The following is a 19,149-nucleotide window of genomic DNA, read 5'->3' as shown; positions in this document are numbered from 1 at the left end:
AGATGCACGTGATTGAACCGAGATGATGGCAAATTAAAAGTTATAAGTGGGCTGGTGGTGTGTCTGACAATTTCAGATTTTTGGCCCTCCAAGCATGAACGTGTCCAGCTCGCTATGTCTTTTTGCATACTAGGCCACACAAAACGTTGTTGTATAAGTTTCCTTGAAGCCTTGTGGCCAGGGTGTGAAAGACGATGTAATTGACTAAAAATGGCATGCTGAAACCCAGGGGAAACATATGGTCGAATTCTTGAATCCTGAACATCACAATAAAGTGATTTTCCAGGTGTTAGCTGCATAGGCTGCAAGTTGAGATTGTTGGTAGTTTTGTTTTTCAAGAGGGTTTGTAGTTCTGTGTCCTGATATTGTTCATCCGCAAGGGCAGCAAAGTCAATTGGCGAAGGAATGGCTAATTCTTTGATACGAGACAAGGTATCTGCTACGATATTTTGTGAACCCTCCACATAACGGATATCTGTTGAAAATTGGCTTATGAAGTCTAGGTGTCTCATTTAACGAGGGGAGGCTTTATCCAAACGCTGTTGAAAAGCATCGGCTAATGGTTTGTGATCAGTGAAGATCATAAAAACGCGTCCTTCCAGCATATTTTGAAAATGCTTTACAGCTTCATAAATTCTTAATAATTCGCGATCGTAAGTGCTGTATCTGGTTCGAGCTGGTGAAAGTTTTTTAGAAAAGTATGAAAGTGGTCTCCATGCTTTTTGATCTTTCTGTTGTAAAACCGCTCCTATACCTGTTGTCGATGCGTCAACGTAGAGTGATAATGGTTTAGATGCTGAAGGATATTGCAAATTTGTTGCCGAAATTAAATCATTTTTACATTTTTGGAACGCATCGCGTGATTCTGTGGTCCAGGTTATAACACGTTTGTCATTTTTCTTGCTTCCAACCAAAAAAAAATTTAGAGGTGCTTGTATGGTTGCGGCATGAGGTAGGAAACGTCGGTAAAAATTGAGCATGGCAAGAAATTTTCTTAAGTCCTTTACTGTAGATGATTCAGGCATATCGCGGATAGCGGTGACTCTATCTGAAAGGGGTCGAACGCCATCAGCGGAAATTTCATGGCCAAGAAAGGATACTTTTTGTTGGCCGAAAACGCATTTGGAAGGACTGAGACTGACTCCGTAACTCTGAAACCGTTCAAAAATAGTTCTCAAATGGTATAAGTGTTCTTGTTCTGAAGAGGAAGCGATTAAGACGTCATCAAAATAAGGTACACAAAAGTCCAGGCCGATTAACACCTGATTCATGAAGCGTTGGAACGTTTGAGCGGTATTGCATAAGCCGAAAGTCATGACTGGAAACTCAAATAGTCCGAAAGGCGTTATAACTGCAGTTTTTGGAACATCAGCTGGATTAACGGGTACTTGGTGGTACGCCCACTCAAGATCAACAGTTGAAAAAATAATTTTTCCCTCTAAGACTTGCATACAGTCTTGAATGTGCGGGACTGGGTAACGATCAGGAATTGTAGCTGCATTTAACCAGCGATAATCCCCGCACGGGCGCCAGTTACCATTTCGTTTCCGAACTAGAAGGAGCGGACTGGCCCATGAACTTTTCGATGGGCGGCAAATTCCCCATTCCATCATGTATTGAAATTCATCTCTGGCGGCTTTAAGCTTGTCTGGAGGTAAACGTCTTGGTTCAGAACCAATTGGAGGTCCGGTAGTTTCAATATAATGTAGTACATAGTGCTTGGGTTGTGAATTGCCCATAACTGGGGGCGTGATTGTAGGAAATTCTCTGAGAAGTTGATGCCATGGAGAAGTATCGGAAATCAGCTTAATGTTTAAATCTTGACTATTGCGAATTTCTCCCGGGTAAGATAAGTTCGTTGAAGAATCGACTAAACGGCGATTTTTAAGATCAACAAGCAACGAAAATTTTTGCAAGAAGTAAGCGCCAATAATAGGACTTGAAACGGAGGTGATAATAAATGGCCACTGGAATTTGCGGTGCAATCCTAAGTCAACAGATATCAGGCGTTCACCAAAAGTTTGTATAGGAGTTCCATTTGCTGCGTAAAGTTGTAATTTGGTTTGGCGCTTTTGCTCATGAAAATGTGGTGGAACGACAGAAACATCAGCCCCGGTGTCTACAAGAAAATTTAAACCAGAATTCTTATCGATGACAAAAAGGCGTGCAATATTCCGGCCGCTGTCGTGCACGACTTTTAGCGACGGCCCATCTCGTTTCCCTCGTTGTTATGGCGGCATTTGTTTGCCTTTTCTCCAAAATTGTGATGCTAAAAACAAATACCCGAAGGAGGGCTTTCATAGCGTTTCCTTGATGGGCTACGACGTGCATATCGACCACGTGATGGAGAGCGATGGCGCCGAAAAGTTTCAGCTTGAATGGCTACTAATTGAGTGACCAGTTTGGAAAATTCATTAATTTGAGCTTGTAACGCCGCAATGCCTTGATTAGAAGTCTAAACTGCATGTATTTGCGTTGGCATGACCAGCTCGTGTATTTTATCAGCGATTTTGGACAGTATCGTAAGAGGCTCACTACTGGCAGCTAAAATGGCCTGCATGTTTGATGGGAGTCTATTCATTCATCATGTCTTAAGAATATTGTCCGTTAGGTTACCGGCGGATAAGTCTGACATTTTAGACAACAATTGAGAAGGCCTCATATCACCCAGCTGTAAATCTTGCAATAGTTGCTTGATTTTAACTGTTTCGGATTCTGCATAAACAGAAATTAATTTTTCTCTTAAAGATTTGTATTTTTCCATCGCTGGTGGACTTAAGATAATTTCACGAACTGATTGAAGTACTTCTGATTCTAAAGCGGCGATTGCTGTGTAAAATTGAGTTTTGTCAGCAGTAATGTGACTCAATTTAAACTACGCATCCAGTTGGATGAATTGCCTTTGATTTGAATTGCCTTTTTAAACCGAAATCTAACGTTAATCTACGAAAACCGTATGTGTTTATTTTTGTTCCGTTCGCGGCGTAGATTGCTATCTCCGTAGTCGGTTGCTTATGAATGTGTGGGTCGCGTGGAAAGACTGAAATTGACGCGCCAGTATATAACCATAGCGATGGATCTTGGCGACAAAATGGCGGAGGCTTAACTGCAACTCGCGCCAATTGTGAAGAAGCATTGTTGTCAACCATTTTAGATCAGTCAAATATACTCAATAGCACAGAAAAATAATCAATATACGCATATAGCGACACAGCTTCTTGGTAATTTAAATCAGAAAAATTAAATTCAACACACCATACATAGATCCGATAAAATTCTGACAGAAATATGTTGACTTACCAGAATGTGGCAAAACACTTTAAATCAAAGGTAAAATGTCTTACTTGAATTTCATCACACTTGACAACTATTGTTGCTCAGGCTTTTGCATATAAACTTCATATTCGTACAACATTACAGGTTGAGATTCGTAATAAATCCGAGGTCACCAGTTTGTGGAGGAATACTTTTTGTGAGAAATAAGTAGACTCGCTTCTTATTATAAAATATAATACATTAACAGCTTTGAATAATAACAATAGCGTACATCTTAAAAACAGGAGAATTATCAAGCAGCAGAAAGAAAACAATAGTTTTTTTTTTTTTTTTTGCTCCTCGTTGCTATGGGATACGAGACTGGCAGCGTTGAGTTGTAGTATGCAGGTCACCACGTATAGCATACGAAAATATTATGACAGCTGTTACAAATCGAAGAGATGGATTGTTTTTCTTAGATGCACCTGGTTGAACAAGTAAAACATTTCTAATTTCCTTTATCCCGGCAACAATCAGGGCTAAAGAGAATAGAAGGGCTGATTCACTCCTTTGAAGTATCTCTCGCCGCGCCGATCCTCCGACGTCACACTAGTGACGTCACTTTGGCGCAAAGCTCGCNAAAAACAGGAGAATTATCAAGCAGCAGAAAGAAAACAATAATTGTCTTTTTTTGTGCTCCTCGTTGCTATGGGATACGAGACTGGCAGCGTTGAGTTGTAGTAGGCAGGTCACCACACATAGCATACGAAAATATTATGACAGCTGTTACAAATCGAAGAGGTGGATTGTTTTTCTTTGATGCACCTGGAAGAACAGGTAAAACATTTCTAATTTCCCTTATCCCGGCAACAATACGATCGCAAAATAAAACTGAATTGTCTTTGGCCTCCTCTGGAATTGTTGCAACCCTTTTGGATGGTGGCCAAACAGCGTTCAGCACTTATAAATTACCTTTAAATATACAATTCACTGAAAAACCCACATGCAATATCAAAAAAAATCTGTAATTGGGTATACTATAACCTACGTCACAGGTCGTGTTATTCCTACTAAATTTAACTAGTAAACAACATTTTCTGCGAACTTGATTTTTAGCAACAAATAAGCATTAAGCAAAGCATGTTGTCACAAGTCGTTACTCGCCAGGTTGCAATTGTATTAGTCTAATTCTTTTTGAAATAATTATCTAAGTTTATGAATTTAGTAAACATATTTAAAACTCAGTTTATTAATTAAACTAAAAAGTTAATGTTATTCCTAGTAAAATTTTCGAAGTGGAAGTAGTTGTGTTTTTTTCCATATTGTACCCAATTGGTAAAATACTACAATCATGCCAACTTATAATTTGGGATGAATGTGCTATGGCTCACAGAAAGGCATTAGAAGCGCTTCATCATACTCTAGGAGATTTGAGAGAAAATGAACAACTTTTCGACAGCCCACTAATTTTATTGTCTGGTGATTTCCGGCAAACTCTACCAATAATTCCATCAATAATCACATTCTAAATGAAATTCCAGGTTATGTAAGAACATATAAATCCATACATACTGTAATAGATCAAAACGAGTTTGTAAACTACCCAACTGAATTTCTGAATTCACTTGATTTTCAAGGTATGCCGCCGCACATTTTAACTTTGAAAACTGGAGTACCTATCATTCTCTTCCGAAACATCAACCCACCCTGACTTTGTAATGGTACGCGTCTTTCAGTGAAAAAAATAATGACCAATATTGTCGAAGTTAAAATTCTAAATGGCAAATTTAAAGGAAAGGATGTTCTGCTACAGCGTATTCCAATGACCCCCAAAGATATGCCATTTGAATTTAAACGTTTGCAGTTACCGGTGTGACTTGCTTTTGCCATGACCATCAACAAAGCCCAAGGACAGTCACTGCAAGTATGTGGTCTGAATTTGAAAAATCCATGTTTCTCCCACGGACGGCTTTGTGTGGCCTGCTCACGTGTAGGAAGACCTTCTGATTTATTCGTGCACGCTCCAAACGGTAAAACAAAAAAAACATTGTTTATTCAAAGACACTTGAATAAACTTGATTATAACTAGCCGTGAAATTACCAAATGCTTTTCAACATTTAAATACATCTCTGACCATAATTAGTTAATAATTAAATACAAAACCTGAAACATCTGAGCAACGGCAAGCAAGACAGGTTTCCGATTTAAAATACATTGCTCAAGCTCGTTTATCTGAAACATCAAAACAATGGGAAGTAAGAAGGGAAAACGATTGAAAATTCACTTCTCTTTTCAAACGCGGGCAATAGGCTGCTTTAAATCTTAGTGCATTTCTCTATGATCGAATTACTAATTATAGTCTCTATCCAAGTCATCATAGGAAAAATGGATCCTTTATGTGTGTTTTGTAGTGCTCTCAAATTTAAGAATGAAACAGATGGAATTTGCTGCTCTGGTGGAAAAGTGATAACGTCGCCAACTGACCCATTATCAACATTATTATCGGGTCAAGCAAATCAATTGAAACTTTTCTTGGCGAATATACGTCGGTACAATTCGTGTTTCCAAATAACTACATTCATTGCTACAAGCATCGGTGCACATATGGGGAGCCAGATTTATTTATTAAATTTACATGTAATCCTGCTTGGGTTGAAATTTAAGAGCTTTTGTAACCTAGTCAAACATTATCGGATCTTCATGATATTACCGCACGTGAGTTAAACCAAAAATTAAGCTCTATACTTGATTTCATTGCGAAGCGTCATGTTTTTTGGAGAGACACGGTGTTTGATGTATTCTACTGAATGGCAAAAAGAGCACATGATTTGGCTTATTGAAAAAATAGCACCATGCCAAATTGGTCAGATCATATCAGCAGAAATACCTGATGTCGCCATTGATCCAGACTTATTTCAGATCATCATCCAAAATATGATTCATGGTCCGTGTGCATCACCATACATGTCTGTTTGAAAATGCACAAACGATATCCTAGAGAATTAACTGCTGAGACTATCACTGGTTTTTTCGCCATCAAATAAAATTCTCATTTCAAATCAAAGTCGCAAATGTTATTTACACGCTTAAATATAAAATTACAATTCAAACTGAAAGTGCTGCAACGCACGCATATAGTGATGGTTGATCGGGGGATCGTATATATATGTGTGTGAGCCCCTCTATCACTCTTGAGAAACTTCTGCGATTTTTGGTAACTAAGGGTTTAACGTCCCCCGCTCAACTATCACTTTCACACCCCTAGAACAATGATGGTTCCAGGGATCCCTTCTTCACACAATAAAGCAGTAGTCTAGAATTCTTGATACGAAAACGGTAGTCTAGAATTCTTGTTTAGGCAATAGATTCGTGCATAGATCAAATCTGTTTGACCTTAAGAGAATCAAATATTGTTATTGGAAGCACTCATGCATATAATTTTGAATTGTAAAGTATAAACTTTTTTTTCTTCATTTTAAAGAATGCAATTTTCAATTTCAAAATACGAAATTTGAGCGAGGATTGTCTTATAACTCCTGAGAAACTGAAGTTCAAGAAAGTCGTATTTTTAAAATTCGATTTCTGAAGCATTATTCAACTGATATTGCTTTATTTGATATTGCTTTATTTGATATTGCTTTATTTGATATTGTTTTATTTGATATTGCTTTTGATTTATTATGATATAAAAAATTGCATACCTTACAGTTTGAAAATTGTTCCATTATTATTAACTAAAGTAGCAAAAAAATAATAAATATTTGCTAAAGTTTATATTTTGCATAGAATTAGCATGAGAGAACGAATTTTTGTGTGCAAAAATCGGTCCATACTAGCAAATGATAAGTCAGCATATGATAAGTCTAGCAGATTTTCCTCATGACATATTTGTTAATTAGAATCTTTAAACTGGAAGAAATAAGGATCTTAAAAATATGTAATTTACATTGTTACCTCTCTGGATCAAATTTCTCAGGGTCTGGATAGTACTTTGGATCCCTATGAATAGCCAAAATGGGAAGCAAAATGACCGCATCTTTTTGAATGGTAATGCCTGTTTCTCCATGAATGTAAGTCTTTTCAGCTCTTCGGCTAGTTCTATACAATAAAAATAGAACAATTGAACTATTTATATTGATGTAATAGTTAAGGTGTAAACGTATAGGGGGTAAACAAGATAAGGGTGTAAAACATATGTTTGAAATTATAGCAGAATATCTTGACTTACAAATTACTGGAAGTACCAAAACAGTTAGATCATCATATAGGCTCAGAAACCATTTTTATGCAATGGTAGAATTATAATATTACTCAAAGAATTTTTTTTTCGGAAATTGATAATCACTACTCACCTTATAATCGGAGGATATAATCTCAAAGTCTCCGACATGATTTTATCCAAATATTTCATTTTTTTCAAAGCTTCATATGTTAATTCACCCTAAAAAATGAAGTGTTTAAATTTGTAATGAAGGATGAATAGAACCAAAAAACAGAGACAGGCTTTAGCGTATTGAAATTACGAATAAGAAACATGTGAAATTACAACTACAATATTAATTTATTATAAACGTTGAACTCCTCACCTCCTCCCTCCAACTTCGTTGAGTTTGCTATGAGGCATAGTGCATATTCCTCAATTTAGTTTCAATAGCTAAATTGGAGGACAGCACCAAACATATTTTGAAGATAACTCAAGAAATAATGAATAATATCAAGTTAATTATATGAATGTAACATCGCATTCTTGAAAAATAAATTTAAAAAAAATTAAAAAAAACGTTGATTTCAAAAAGATAGCTGCACGAAACACAGATCATGAATTAAAGGACATCACATCAAAATAGTTCAACAATGAAGTAGAAAAATAGCTCTTGGGAATTTTTTAACGGGGGATATCACCACCCTTAAAAGCAAAGCAACTCTCATAGTGTTTAAGGGGCCTTTCACAAAATCTATGTCCAACAAAAAATCCCACTGTATTCAGGTTACCTTATCTAGACAGTTCTTTTATTCTGAGAGGCTTCTAGAAGGGGGTTGCGAGCTTCAAATGAGTATCTCAGACATGATCAATCAGACTCAGGTCTCGAGATCTGGATGCCTACTCCAATGCGTGAATATTTTCGGCTTCATGGTATTTCTTGTCCATCTCAAACCTACAAAAATGCGTTTTGTCATTCATAAAAAATGAATTAGAGAAATACAGTACCACTGAAAAATTTTATAGAGGTCTCAAAAATGTTAGACCATGGAACTCGAAAAAGACAAGCACTCAACATTACAAACATAGTTTCTTCCCTGATGAGCCCCAATGATGTCTGAACTCGATCTGCTCTATATAGAGTGTACCAGACTCACAATACCACTTTACAATATCTAGTGGGCTTTACGGTTAGGGCCAATTTGATGTTAGACGGCCCCCTCTGGAATGCACGTCTTTCATGAAGACATTCTGACTCATATGAGATAGTGGGTTCATATTTTAGATCCCTATAAGTTTGTTCAGAGGCACCGCTGATTCCATGTTCATTTTCGTAGTAGAAAATATGCGATCACATAGGGCTGAACTGGAAAATGGATTGAGAATGCCATCATGTTTCCAGACCTGAATATTATAAATCTTGAAAGTAATTCTCTTGGCGGAATATTTGCAAGTTATCATTGCTTCTCAGAAGCCTCTCATTACTAAAATTTTCCTTAATAGAGCCATTGTAATCGAGGGGAATTAATTGTTTGATATAAACTTTATAAAGAACCTCATAAACAACTTGAGAGCTTATTTTGAGTCCAGCATCGCTTTTAAAGATGGTCATAATTTACACTAAACCTACCACTAGTGTCCTTTTACTACATCATTTTTGGTCTTCGTTGCTGTGATGTTATTAACTCTTGCTCTTCGGTTCATGCCGTAGATTTTTTGTCATAATATTTTTATCATAGTTTCATGAATATTCATATGAAATTTCACATGATTTATCATCCGAAATATTTTTTTCTCAGCAACTGTCCGCCAGTGTAGAGCAGAACAAAAATATAAACCTAATATGACTGGTACACTAAAATACATAGCTGAATGCAGTATTATGATGTAAATTCTTACAGGGATTAAATTTGCGTTATGAACTAAAATAATTAATTAATAACAAAAATAATATTTTCGGATCCTCACGTTTGTTTCTTGTAAATGTTCTGCAACTTCTTGATATGATTTCTCCTGTATGCTTTCGTTAATAGCCAGAATGTATATGACGCTGGACAGCATCAATGATGTTGTGTCATGTGCAGCTAAAAAGAAAGTGACACGCTGGGAGACCAGTTCTTCATGTGTAAGATCTAAAATTAAACAAAAATAATTAACAAAAACAGATGAAGATTTTCACAAAAATAAACAATGCCTTTGAAATGTGTTTGGATGCTTTAAATTCTTTGCTATTTTTGTTACGTGCCATATGTATTTTTTTACGATGACTCTTAAAGATTTTTACCAGAAGGGGTAGCGTTAGTCGAACGGTCACATAGTTTCTTTACTTTCAAATCAATTAAAATACCTATGTCTAAAGTCGGTCACCATTCTCCAAAAACATTTATTTTTGAGCCATCAAAAGCAACTAAATTCAGTCAGAATCTGTAACAGAAAAACGAAGTACGTTTCTGCATTCAGAAGTTTTGACATCAAGTACGCTTCCAGGAGAAAAACACTCAGAATTTTTAAAAATTCACTGAAACTAAGTCTACGTTGAGATATGCACGGTTCACTGGCAAGCGGATTACCCATCTTCCACATGTGAGAATTATATGTGTTGAAAATGTCTCGCATAAACATATCTCCGTCAGTAAATGAAACAGTAGTTGGAAACTAAGGATTAAAATACGTTCTTCCTCAATTAGAGGCTGTATCTCTTGTAAGTGGAATGTGTACATCTTTTCAGTATGTAGAACATTCCAGACTGACCTAAGTGAAACATTGAGTTCAGCAGCAACTGCTTGCAAACTAGTTGACGGGCAATAGAAAAACAGAGGTAGCACGATTCTTTCCATTCTCTTACATTACGCTTTTTCCCTGCACCTGGTCGTACTAAAGGAAAAGTCTCGGTCTCCTGTAACCATTGATCCATAGTACTGTAGTGCGACAAGAAAGGTCACTACTTCGAACCCTAAAGTTTCACTGGAGATGCTCAGTGCTTCACAGCAAACAACACACAAGTGATTAATTAAAGTGGAACAAACCTCAACTGACCTCCTTTCGTTTCCTCTAGATTCAGGGCCTGTATATAGAGCATGCCTTTTACGATATGTACTATTTCAACGATATTAAATATTGATATTTACTATTTTAAAGTAATTTCTGCTCCCATTTTAGATGTTAATTTTTTTTATCCACTTGATATGTTTTATCACCCCTCTTAATCTGTCAATCACAGTTCAGAACATCATTTATTTAGAAAGAAGTCCAGTGGCTCAGTGGAAGCGGTTTGCCACAGGTTTTAGGTTCTATCCGTGATTGGGCTAGATTAGCTTTGCCTTTTATCCTTTCAGTGGATCTATGAAATGAGTACCAAGAATGCTTGGGGATTACACAATGTGGATTCCGCGTACAGCTGATCACCCAACCGGAACATCTGCTCCTACGTCCCACAGCCTAAGTTCAAGAAAGATTTAGTCTGTTTTTTAAAACTCTATCATCTCAAACTCTATCATATCAAAATTTGAATCTAACTTTTTTTTCTTTAGCAACTCGAATTTCTTTTTACCTTTTCATCCTTTATAAAGACGTCCAAGCTGACGTCACTTGACTTACCTATTCACTGGCTGTCCGGCTATGATCAAGGGGGTACGGATGCAACTAATAAGAATGCGTTTCTAAAGGGATAGGAATATAAATCGGTCAATAGGAATAGTGTAAACAACTGGTTGCCATTCAGAACGACAAAAATACGATAAATGATTTATTTATTCCTCTCAGATGATATAGCTAAGCTTTTAACTTTATTATCTCTATTCCGAAACATTATTCGTGATAAAGAAATTTTAGAAGGTTTTCTTACTCTTTTGGGACACATAAGGGTTAATATTTTGCTCAGAAATATCTTCTCCGTAATTCGCATTAATATCATCATCGTTTTCAACAGATTCCTTTTTATTGCCACTGGTTGATTTCTTCTCAGTATCCAAAAGCAGTTGGAGAAAGTCGTCTCTAGTCTGGAATGTATAAAGAGAATTTAATACTATTTATATTTAAAGAGGTTTAATTTTCGGCAAAGTAAATGAACTGAGGTCATTTTTATTTTATTATACTTAAAAGTAAGAAATATATCCCTCATATCAACTATAACTAGCTCTAACTAGTGAGAAATTCTTCATATCAAATTCTCTTTCAACTACATCATTCACTTAAAGAAAACTGAGTTCAGATAAGCCAAGAATGCACAATAAAGTTCATTAAATGAATATATCATTTAAAAATCATTTTGCCAACAAATTCTAATTTAATCTAAATTCATAGTAAAAGGATTAGGATATTAAACTAATAAATAAAAGTATTATTAGTCTAAGAGGAGGTGTTTTTACTCGGCGGTCATATAAGATCCCGTCTGAACTTATCTACAACATCAAGTTGGATGAAGAGTAGTGAGCGTATGTACTTTTCACTGTCAAGTACCGATTCAATCTGAATTACTATCATCAATGTGACATGTTCACGCATGAAAAGAATTAAGGAACTGGTACTGCAATACCACTCCTCATACACTATGGAAGCTGACAGCAATGCAGGTCGGTTTATAGTGGCCTGATGAGGTATTGAGGTATGACGAGGTATTACTGTGTATAGTGGCACGATGTTGAATGGTTTGAAGGTGAATATATTTGAACAAGTATATCCTTATTCGTAAAAGAGTTTTTCGCGAGCAGTCAGAATGGTTCCTAAGTAGAATTATTCGAAGATATTTTTGGTCCCCAGTTTATTTTTATGAATACTAATTTACGTTCATACGGGGCTGGTTCAGTCGAAGACTACATTGAAATCAGAAATAATTGACAAATGTAATGATCAGTCAGATCTCCAGACATGAATCCTATGAAAATAATTTTGAATGCTTTAAGTAGAGCAATTGCAATTCGACACGGCGAGAAAAATCATGAGTGTTTGTATCAAGGCAGAAGGAAAAGCGGATAACAAGAATTTTGGCTTCACACTTTTTTAATAAATAAAAAACATTTAAAAGCAACAGATCAAATGTTTTAATGTGTTCATTTTAACCGTTTTTAAAAATAAAAAAAAGGATGAAAACGATAGTTTCTTCCTATTCGCGATCGCAACGCTCGAGTACGCCGTCTAGCGGGAGCCTGTAAATATCAGACATTAATTTATCACGTTTTCATTTAGTTCCATCGAAGTCATTGACTGAATCAGACGCCATTTTTTAGCAGCAAATAAGAAACAAAATTTCCCTAAGGAAAAGGCCGAAGAACTTGAAAAAAATNTAATTTATTATTTTTTTAATAACTTATTATAAAAAGCGCTTTTAATTTTATGAATTTAGTTTCTTGTATTATATTTTTTCTTTTGTTTATAAACCTTAATCATATTCCATAAGAAATATTTGCACATAATAATTATAATGATTCTCAAGAATGTCATTTAAACACATAGTGAAAGAAGAAAAATAATATTTGAAATAGGATGTTTAACATAGTGCTTTGTAGCTGTGCAGCAAGCATATGTGTTTATCCATTGTAGCGTGGCATATAACAAGTGATGTAAAGGGTATGTTAGAATGTGCTACTATGTTGTAACGGGAGAATTCAAAAATTGAAAAAAGTTAGACATGTCGATTTTTTTTTTTATTTTTTTTTTTGAAAAGTTTTGGAATTTTCTTCTGGGGGGAAGTTGCCTATTGTGTAAGAATAAAAACGACTCAGAAATTCTAAGATTGGTTAAATATTTCATTCCCGCATTGAACATAAAATTAATAAAAACTTGAACAAATAAAACTTTTGAACCAAACACACTTCAGTTACTTTGTTCATTCGGATTGACCAAAACAACAACACCAGTTGCATGCAAAGTTTCACCTAAGCCCTATCCAAACAACCTTCCAATTTTCCCGTGCGGCAATTACATTATATTTACAGATATCTGCAAAGATATCTAATGGAGAAGGATTCTTTGGCTTACTCTATTGTGTAAGGTACCTTTTGTATATCTATTACGCTTTTAAAGTTTGAATTTTTGGGAGAAATAAGGCATACCTGATCTAGACTTTATTGTTGCTCAAAAATATCCATCTCTAGTTCCTAGTTCAGATTCATTCGATGCCTCTCTGTCGTCATAAGTTTGACACACCTTTCCCTAGCTTGGAGGTAAACTTTGGCATTTCTCTAATGAATATAGTGTTAGAATTGATGATTAACTTAATACCATTTCCTTCTACGTCTCGCAGTGCTAGTGCTGGAAATGCCTGCTCTAGCACTGCCAGACACAAAAGTTCTAATTAATAATTTCGAAGTTGAAAATTAATGTTTGATAATTCGAAATTTCTACCTGTCTTTTTTTAGGGGAGGGTTTGTCTTGCTTTTAAAATCTTTCAAACTTGCAAAAACTGAATTAACGCCTATGAATGGATTGCTATTACAGATCCGATCACTTAGACAGGGCAATTGTTTTTTTAGAGACTCAGATTATGAATGATTATTATGATTATTGATGATGAATGATTATTTTATGAATCTATACCTAACTTGGACTCTTGCACTTATATATACTCTAATATTATACTATTGACTATCATCACTGATAGAACCACACAAGAATGAGACTCTGTAAATTATTTCTATACCGCAATCCAAATCATCTTGGTTTAGATCTGTAAATCTTCTGATTGATTATGTTTCATTTGGTGTTCATCATCACTGTTTATAGTAATATCTCAGCGATGAGACTAATATTGATTTTTTATTAGTTCAGTCCCCTTCCCTGCCTTTCATGGATTGTTCTGTTAATCAACGAATTATGTTAGTTTCAACGAAGTCAACTATAAATCACTGGAGATGTGAGTAGGGGAGAGTGGGGTCAATTGTAACAGGGTACGATTGTAACAGAGCAAAAATTTCCAGTGTCGGGTTCTAGATTTGGTTCCAAGGTAGCGCACAAGGTGTGTTTAATAAATCTACATGAACACCCCTGCTGGCAATTATTTTTATGTACTTTTGAAAGAGTTACTTCACAAAAGATATTTTCACGCTACGTAAGTACTTTTTTTGGTATTAGAATATTATATTGTTACAAAGTAATTTTGTTTAAACAAATAAAAATTATTAACCAAATATGTAAGTGGACACCTTAATTAACATTTCAAAAAAAAAAAGATTAGTTTTGTTAATTAACTAGCATTGTTTTTAACAAATGAAGCTGAAATGGCGTCTTGGGGACGATTGTAACAATAAGTAAAGGGACGATTGTAACAGCTGAAAATAAATAATCTTATGTTTACAAACCATTACTTAACTCTTTAAGAACCACCAATAGTTTCCTATATCATTTATATTATGTTGCATGTGCATTATTTTATTTGTCACCTTTCACAGCATAAATTAAAATTTTTAACCCCTTAAAGTTAAAAGTTTAACCCTTTAGGTCTCTGCTCATTATTATTTTTACTCCTAAAATATCACTACTATTTTGATCAATAAAAAAATATATCACAACTATGATAATATGTATAAGTAACTATGTTTTAGTTGAATTTATGAATTGTTACAATTGACCCCGTAAGTAGGGACAATTGTAACGAGTGCACCATTGTCAAAAATTATTAATAACTAATATAATTACATTTAAAATAAGATTTTTTTTTCTAGTTGGGGATAGTCTACTTTACTCGTCTGTGAATTAATACTAATAATATATAGGATTTTTTGTTAGTTAAAAATAGTTAAGTAAGAAATGTTACAATTGACCCCACTCTCTCCTAATGTATATAAATCTCCAGTGAGGAGACAATTTTATAGATTAAAAAGTCTCAAGGGAAAATAATAATATATGAGAAGGGACAAGAATTTTTTAACACTAGATTGCCTAAGGAAGTCATTTTGACTACTTTTAATTTCAATTAGAAAAACTATGATGTATATAATAACACAATTTCTTAGCATTTTGAACACCATATAATTTTTTATTGTTAATATTTACTAATAACTTGTTATATAACTATAAATAATATTAAAAATACCAAAAATTAATTTCAAACAAATTTATTTACACATTATTTATTTTTTTACAATCCAGTCATTTTGACTGCTTTTGGGCAACGTAGGTATATACTAAGTTTCAGTCTTTCTAGTGTCAAATTAGTTCTCTTATTTAAAATCAGTGTCAGTGCATATGGAGAGGAAATGTCGATATAAAGCTGCTTGCTTATTGTGGTACTGCATTAATAAGGTATTAGTGCGGCTTGTAGCTGAATTATTTTGTTAAAATCTTTATTTGAGAAAAAGAAAACCCGAATGCCCTACACTGCGGGGTGAGTGTTGGATATGTAAATATCTGATTTCATGCAGCTTTATATCTCTGTTGACAATAGTTAGTCATCAGGAATGGGACAAAGAAACAGGATACCGATTCACAATATCTTCTGGACAATTTTTCAAGGTGATTGCAATTAAAATATGTCCAACAGATATTGTTGGTAGACAAGAATTTGTTGGGCAAGGACCAAATTTTACTCTACAGTAGAAATCGTTAAGGCTTCGGATTACTTTATAATCATTAATCGGAATTCGTACGTGATAAATCCTTCCCAATGATATGAGACGTAATATTAAATCTATCATCAATTCTGAAACTATACACATAATTCACCAAATAATGAAAATTTCTTGACACTCCCAGACTGTGAAAATAAAGGTGTATCTAAACTTGTGACGGAGACTTCGTATAAAATCAGTGCACATGAAGCTAGTGATGGATGTATTCAAGAAACGCGAAAATCTGAATAAGTTGTGCCTCATTTATCCAGTAGAAAACACACTAAAGGAAACTTTATATCTCAAAAATTCCTATTCCATAGGAAAGCTTTGTAAATAGCTGTAAATACCGAAACGAAAAATTGTATGGTTAGTTTGGTGAGATGTAGTTGGAACTTGGCGTGGAACAGCCTAAGTTGATTGTTATGTATTGCTCTGCCTTAACAAAACGAGAGAAGTGAAAATTACCTAAAATTGACAAACCTTTGATTTTTCTAAAACGTTACGCGAACGTAAATTTTAATTATTAATACGAATTCAATTATTTTGACTATACAAACCATCAACCAGGCGCAAGAAATTAAGTGTATTCATTTCAAATGTTTTAGCAGCCTTAAATGTTTTTTTATAAATGCATGATTTTCTCAAGCCCAAATTAATTTTTAGTATGATGTATGAATGGAAGAAACTGACCGATTGTAAATGTTTATGTTGTTGTTAATTTTCTTAGATTCAGCGTAACTTTTCCACAGTAAAGAGTTACGAAATTAAAAAAAGTTTTTTTTTCGGCCTACTCTAAAGGTCAAAATTGCAATGAAAACTTTGTAAAATCATAAAATATCAGTTTTCGTATCTCGCCCTAAAGCAAGTGAAAAAAAGCAGTTAAAAATATATTTATGAGACAGACACAGTATCTATAAAAAAATAATCTAACTTGTTTAGTTCTTTTTCTTGCAGATATTATATTTTTTATGAAGTCGCTGAAAAATTGCACAGTAGCTCCTTTAAAAGCAGATGACTTGAAAATATTTTTAAGATAATGCCAGGAAGTAAAAAGCACTAAAGAAATAAAATAAATTGAAGATTAAATAAATTATATACATTTTCATAAAAAGAATTTTGTTTTCATAAAAAAAATCTTAGTTATTTAAGACTTACACATTAGGATCAATTTGGATTGGAAATGAAAAGATTACAGAAACCTTCAGAGAACGGACATTTAACAACACTGTTATTAAAGCATAAGAAAATAGTGATTTGTGATAAGAAAGATGACTTTTCTACTTTTCCTCGAAATTGTTTCATATTTCCTTACCTTTTCTTAAGTACCAAAATTAAGAAGCCAGTTCTAGATATTATATATTCAAAAAAATACGTTTTAAAAAAAAATTAAGAAGATTTAAAAAACATCTGACCTCATCACACATGTTGGTTCTTTTTTCTGTGCAGATATTTTGAAATTTTGAACTATTGTTTGGGAGCAATCTTCAAATATGCCCAAAAGCTAGAGGGAAAAAGTTAAAATATAATCAATTTCAAAATTTAATAATACTAAACTATAATCAATTTATGTAAACATTTCTATTTACCATTACATTCAGAAATATATGCACTTTTATATACTGAAGGATCATACAATAAATGTCTCATTTTGATGTCTTAATAAAATGAAAAATATCTGAATATAAACTTACAAGACCTAAAAATATCAAGTAAAGCTTCAGAAATTACAATTTTCTTTAAAAAAAAAATAGTTTTAAATAAGAAAAAAATGGTTAGTTGTTGAGGAACAAGAATATTGGTTTTTGATTTATGCCAATTAGCAGCACATAAAATTTTCATAACTTCTGATAGATATCTTCACCGCGTGTACTATAGTTTTTCTTGATGTTAATAAAGTGTTGGCGTTAAAAATGATATTAATAAAGCGTTAGATACAGGCTAGATTCTAGAAGAGTATGAGCTAAAATCGCGTAAATATTTTGATTAATTTAAACATTAAATATCTAATCGAGTTCCTGTTCTACCAATTTTTGTTATTCGGGATTGTTCAAACCCATTGCCACTATAGTTCCTCGAGACGAAGCCCATTGCCAATGTACAGTGAGTCAAAAAAAATACACGTGTAAATTTATATCCTGAATAACTTGTGATCTAATGATCGGATTTTCACGTTCTAGGACTCAATCTTAATGGCTTAGTCTTCCTTACAATGTTTTGTAATTACCGGGTTAATTAGTTGTGATTAGCTTAAATTTGGCTATAATGTTATATAACAAGTTATTACCAAATAGAAGTGTCAAATTTGGACAACGTGCGATGAGATAACAGGAAAAAAAACATTGGTTTAATTTTGACATTTGTAATTATCAAGGTTTATCAGGACAATTAAGGGAAGTTCTAGTTGGCAGGAATGCTTAATAACGATTTTACCAAGTCTCAAATTTGGACCATATGTTTTCTACGAGACAAAAAGATAATTAAAAAAAGCTTAATTTCAATATTTTGTAACTATTGGAGTGATTAGGGGATAATCAGCCTGATTGACAGTTATGTTCCTTTACACATTCCACGAAATACCACCATGTGTTTGGCGCAGCATAACTTTAAGTCATTTAAGTCATTAAGTCATTTAAGTCATTAAGGCTTTTAAGTCATTAAACCACGAAGAGGTGAATTCGTGCAAGTGAAGGGCAATTTCAAACAGGTTTCTTTGGGGTTTGGTGATAATTACTGAATTCAGGAAGAGACTACTAATAGGGGAGAGTTGGATAAAACGGGATACCATTATTGTTTATATTTACTACGAAATATCTGTTCAGGAAAATCATACATTAATTTTTTTGTAGTTACAAGATTTATCGAAGCACACAAAAAACATATTTTAAACTAATTTTACTGACTGTGAAATAGAAAAAAAAATTAATTTCCAAACTCTTACATATCCCGTTTTAGCATACCTGGGTTGGATAAAACGGGATAGGGTTTACAATGTTTAAATTTTTGCATATATATAAATATAAAATTATAAATAATGCAAATATATTAATAATATTGTTTATACATAAAAAAGCTCAAGTCTTCATCAGAGAAATACATTACAATTAGTTCTAAAGAAAGATGTGAAATCCTAGAGTCGAAAATTAAAT

General features: G+C 33.9%; 1 protein-coding gene across 2 annotated transcripts in view; it reads right to left on the bottom strand.

The window, feature by feature from the left end:
- The window catches only part of LOC107441683 (cytochrome P450 9e2), a 47,362-nt gene that overhangs the window by 10,193 nt on the left and 18,020 nt on the right, over nt 1-19,149 (bottom strand). For both annotated transcript variants that reach the window (XR_011637234.1, XM_071183210.1), the window contains 5 exons: nt 17,416-17,504; nt 11,302-11,455; nt 9,426-9,589; nt 7,609-7,697; nt 7,211-7,354 (listed from right to left, as the gene is read on the bottom strand). Coding sequence is in view for 1 of the 2 variants with exons in the window: in XM_071183210.1 (XP_071039311.1) it covers nt 7,211-7,354; nt 7,609-7,697; nt 9,426-9,589; nt 11,302-11,455; nt 17,416-17,427 (563 nt within the window). In the remaining variant the exon portion in view is untranslated. The remainder of the gene's footprint in view (nt 1-7,210; nt 7,355-7,608; nt 7,698-9,425; nt 9,590-11,301; nt 11,456-17,415; nt 17,505-19,149) is intronic.

This window comes from Parasteatoda tepidariorum, chromosome 7 (assembly GCF_043381705.1).
Source record: "Parasteatoda tepidariorum isolate YZ-2023 chromosome 7, CAS_Ptep_4.0, whole genome shotgun sequence".
NCBI lineage: Eukaryota > Metazoa > Arthropoda > Arachnida > Araneae > Theridiidae > Parasteatoda > Parasteatoda tepidariorum.
The sequence above is the reverse complement of the archived record's forward strand: the minus strand, read 5'-3'. Positions and strand labels throughout refer to the sequence as shown.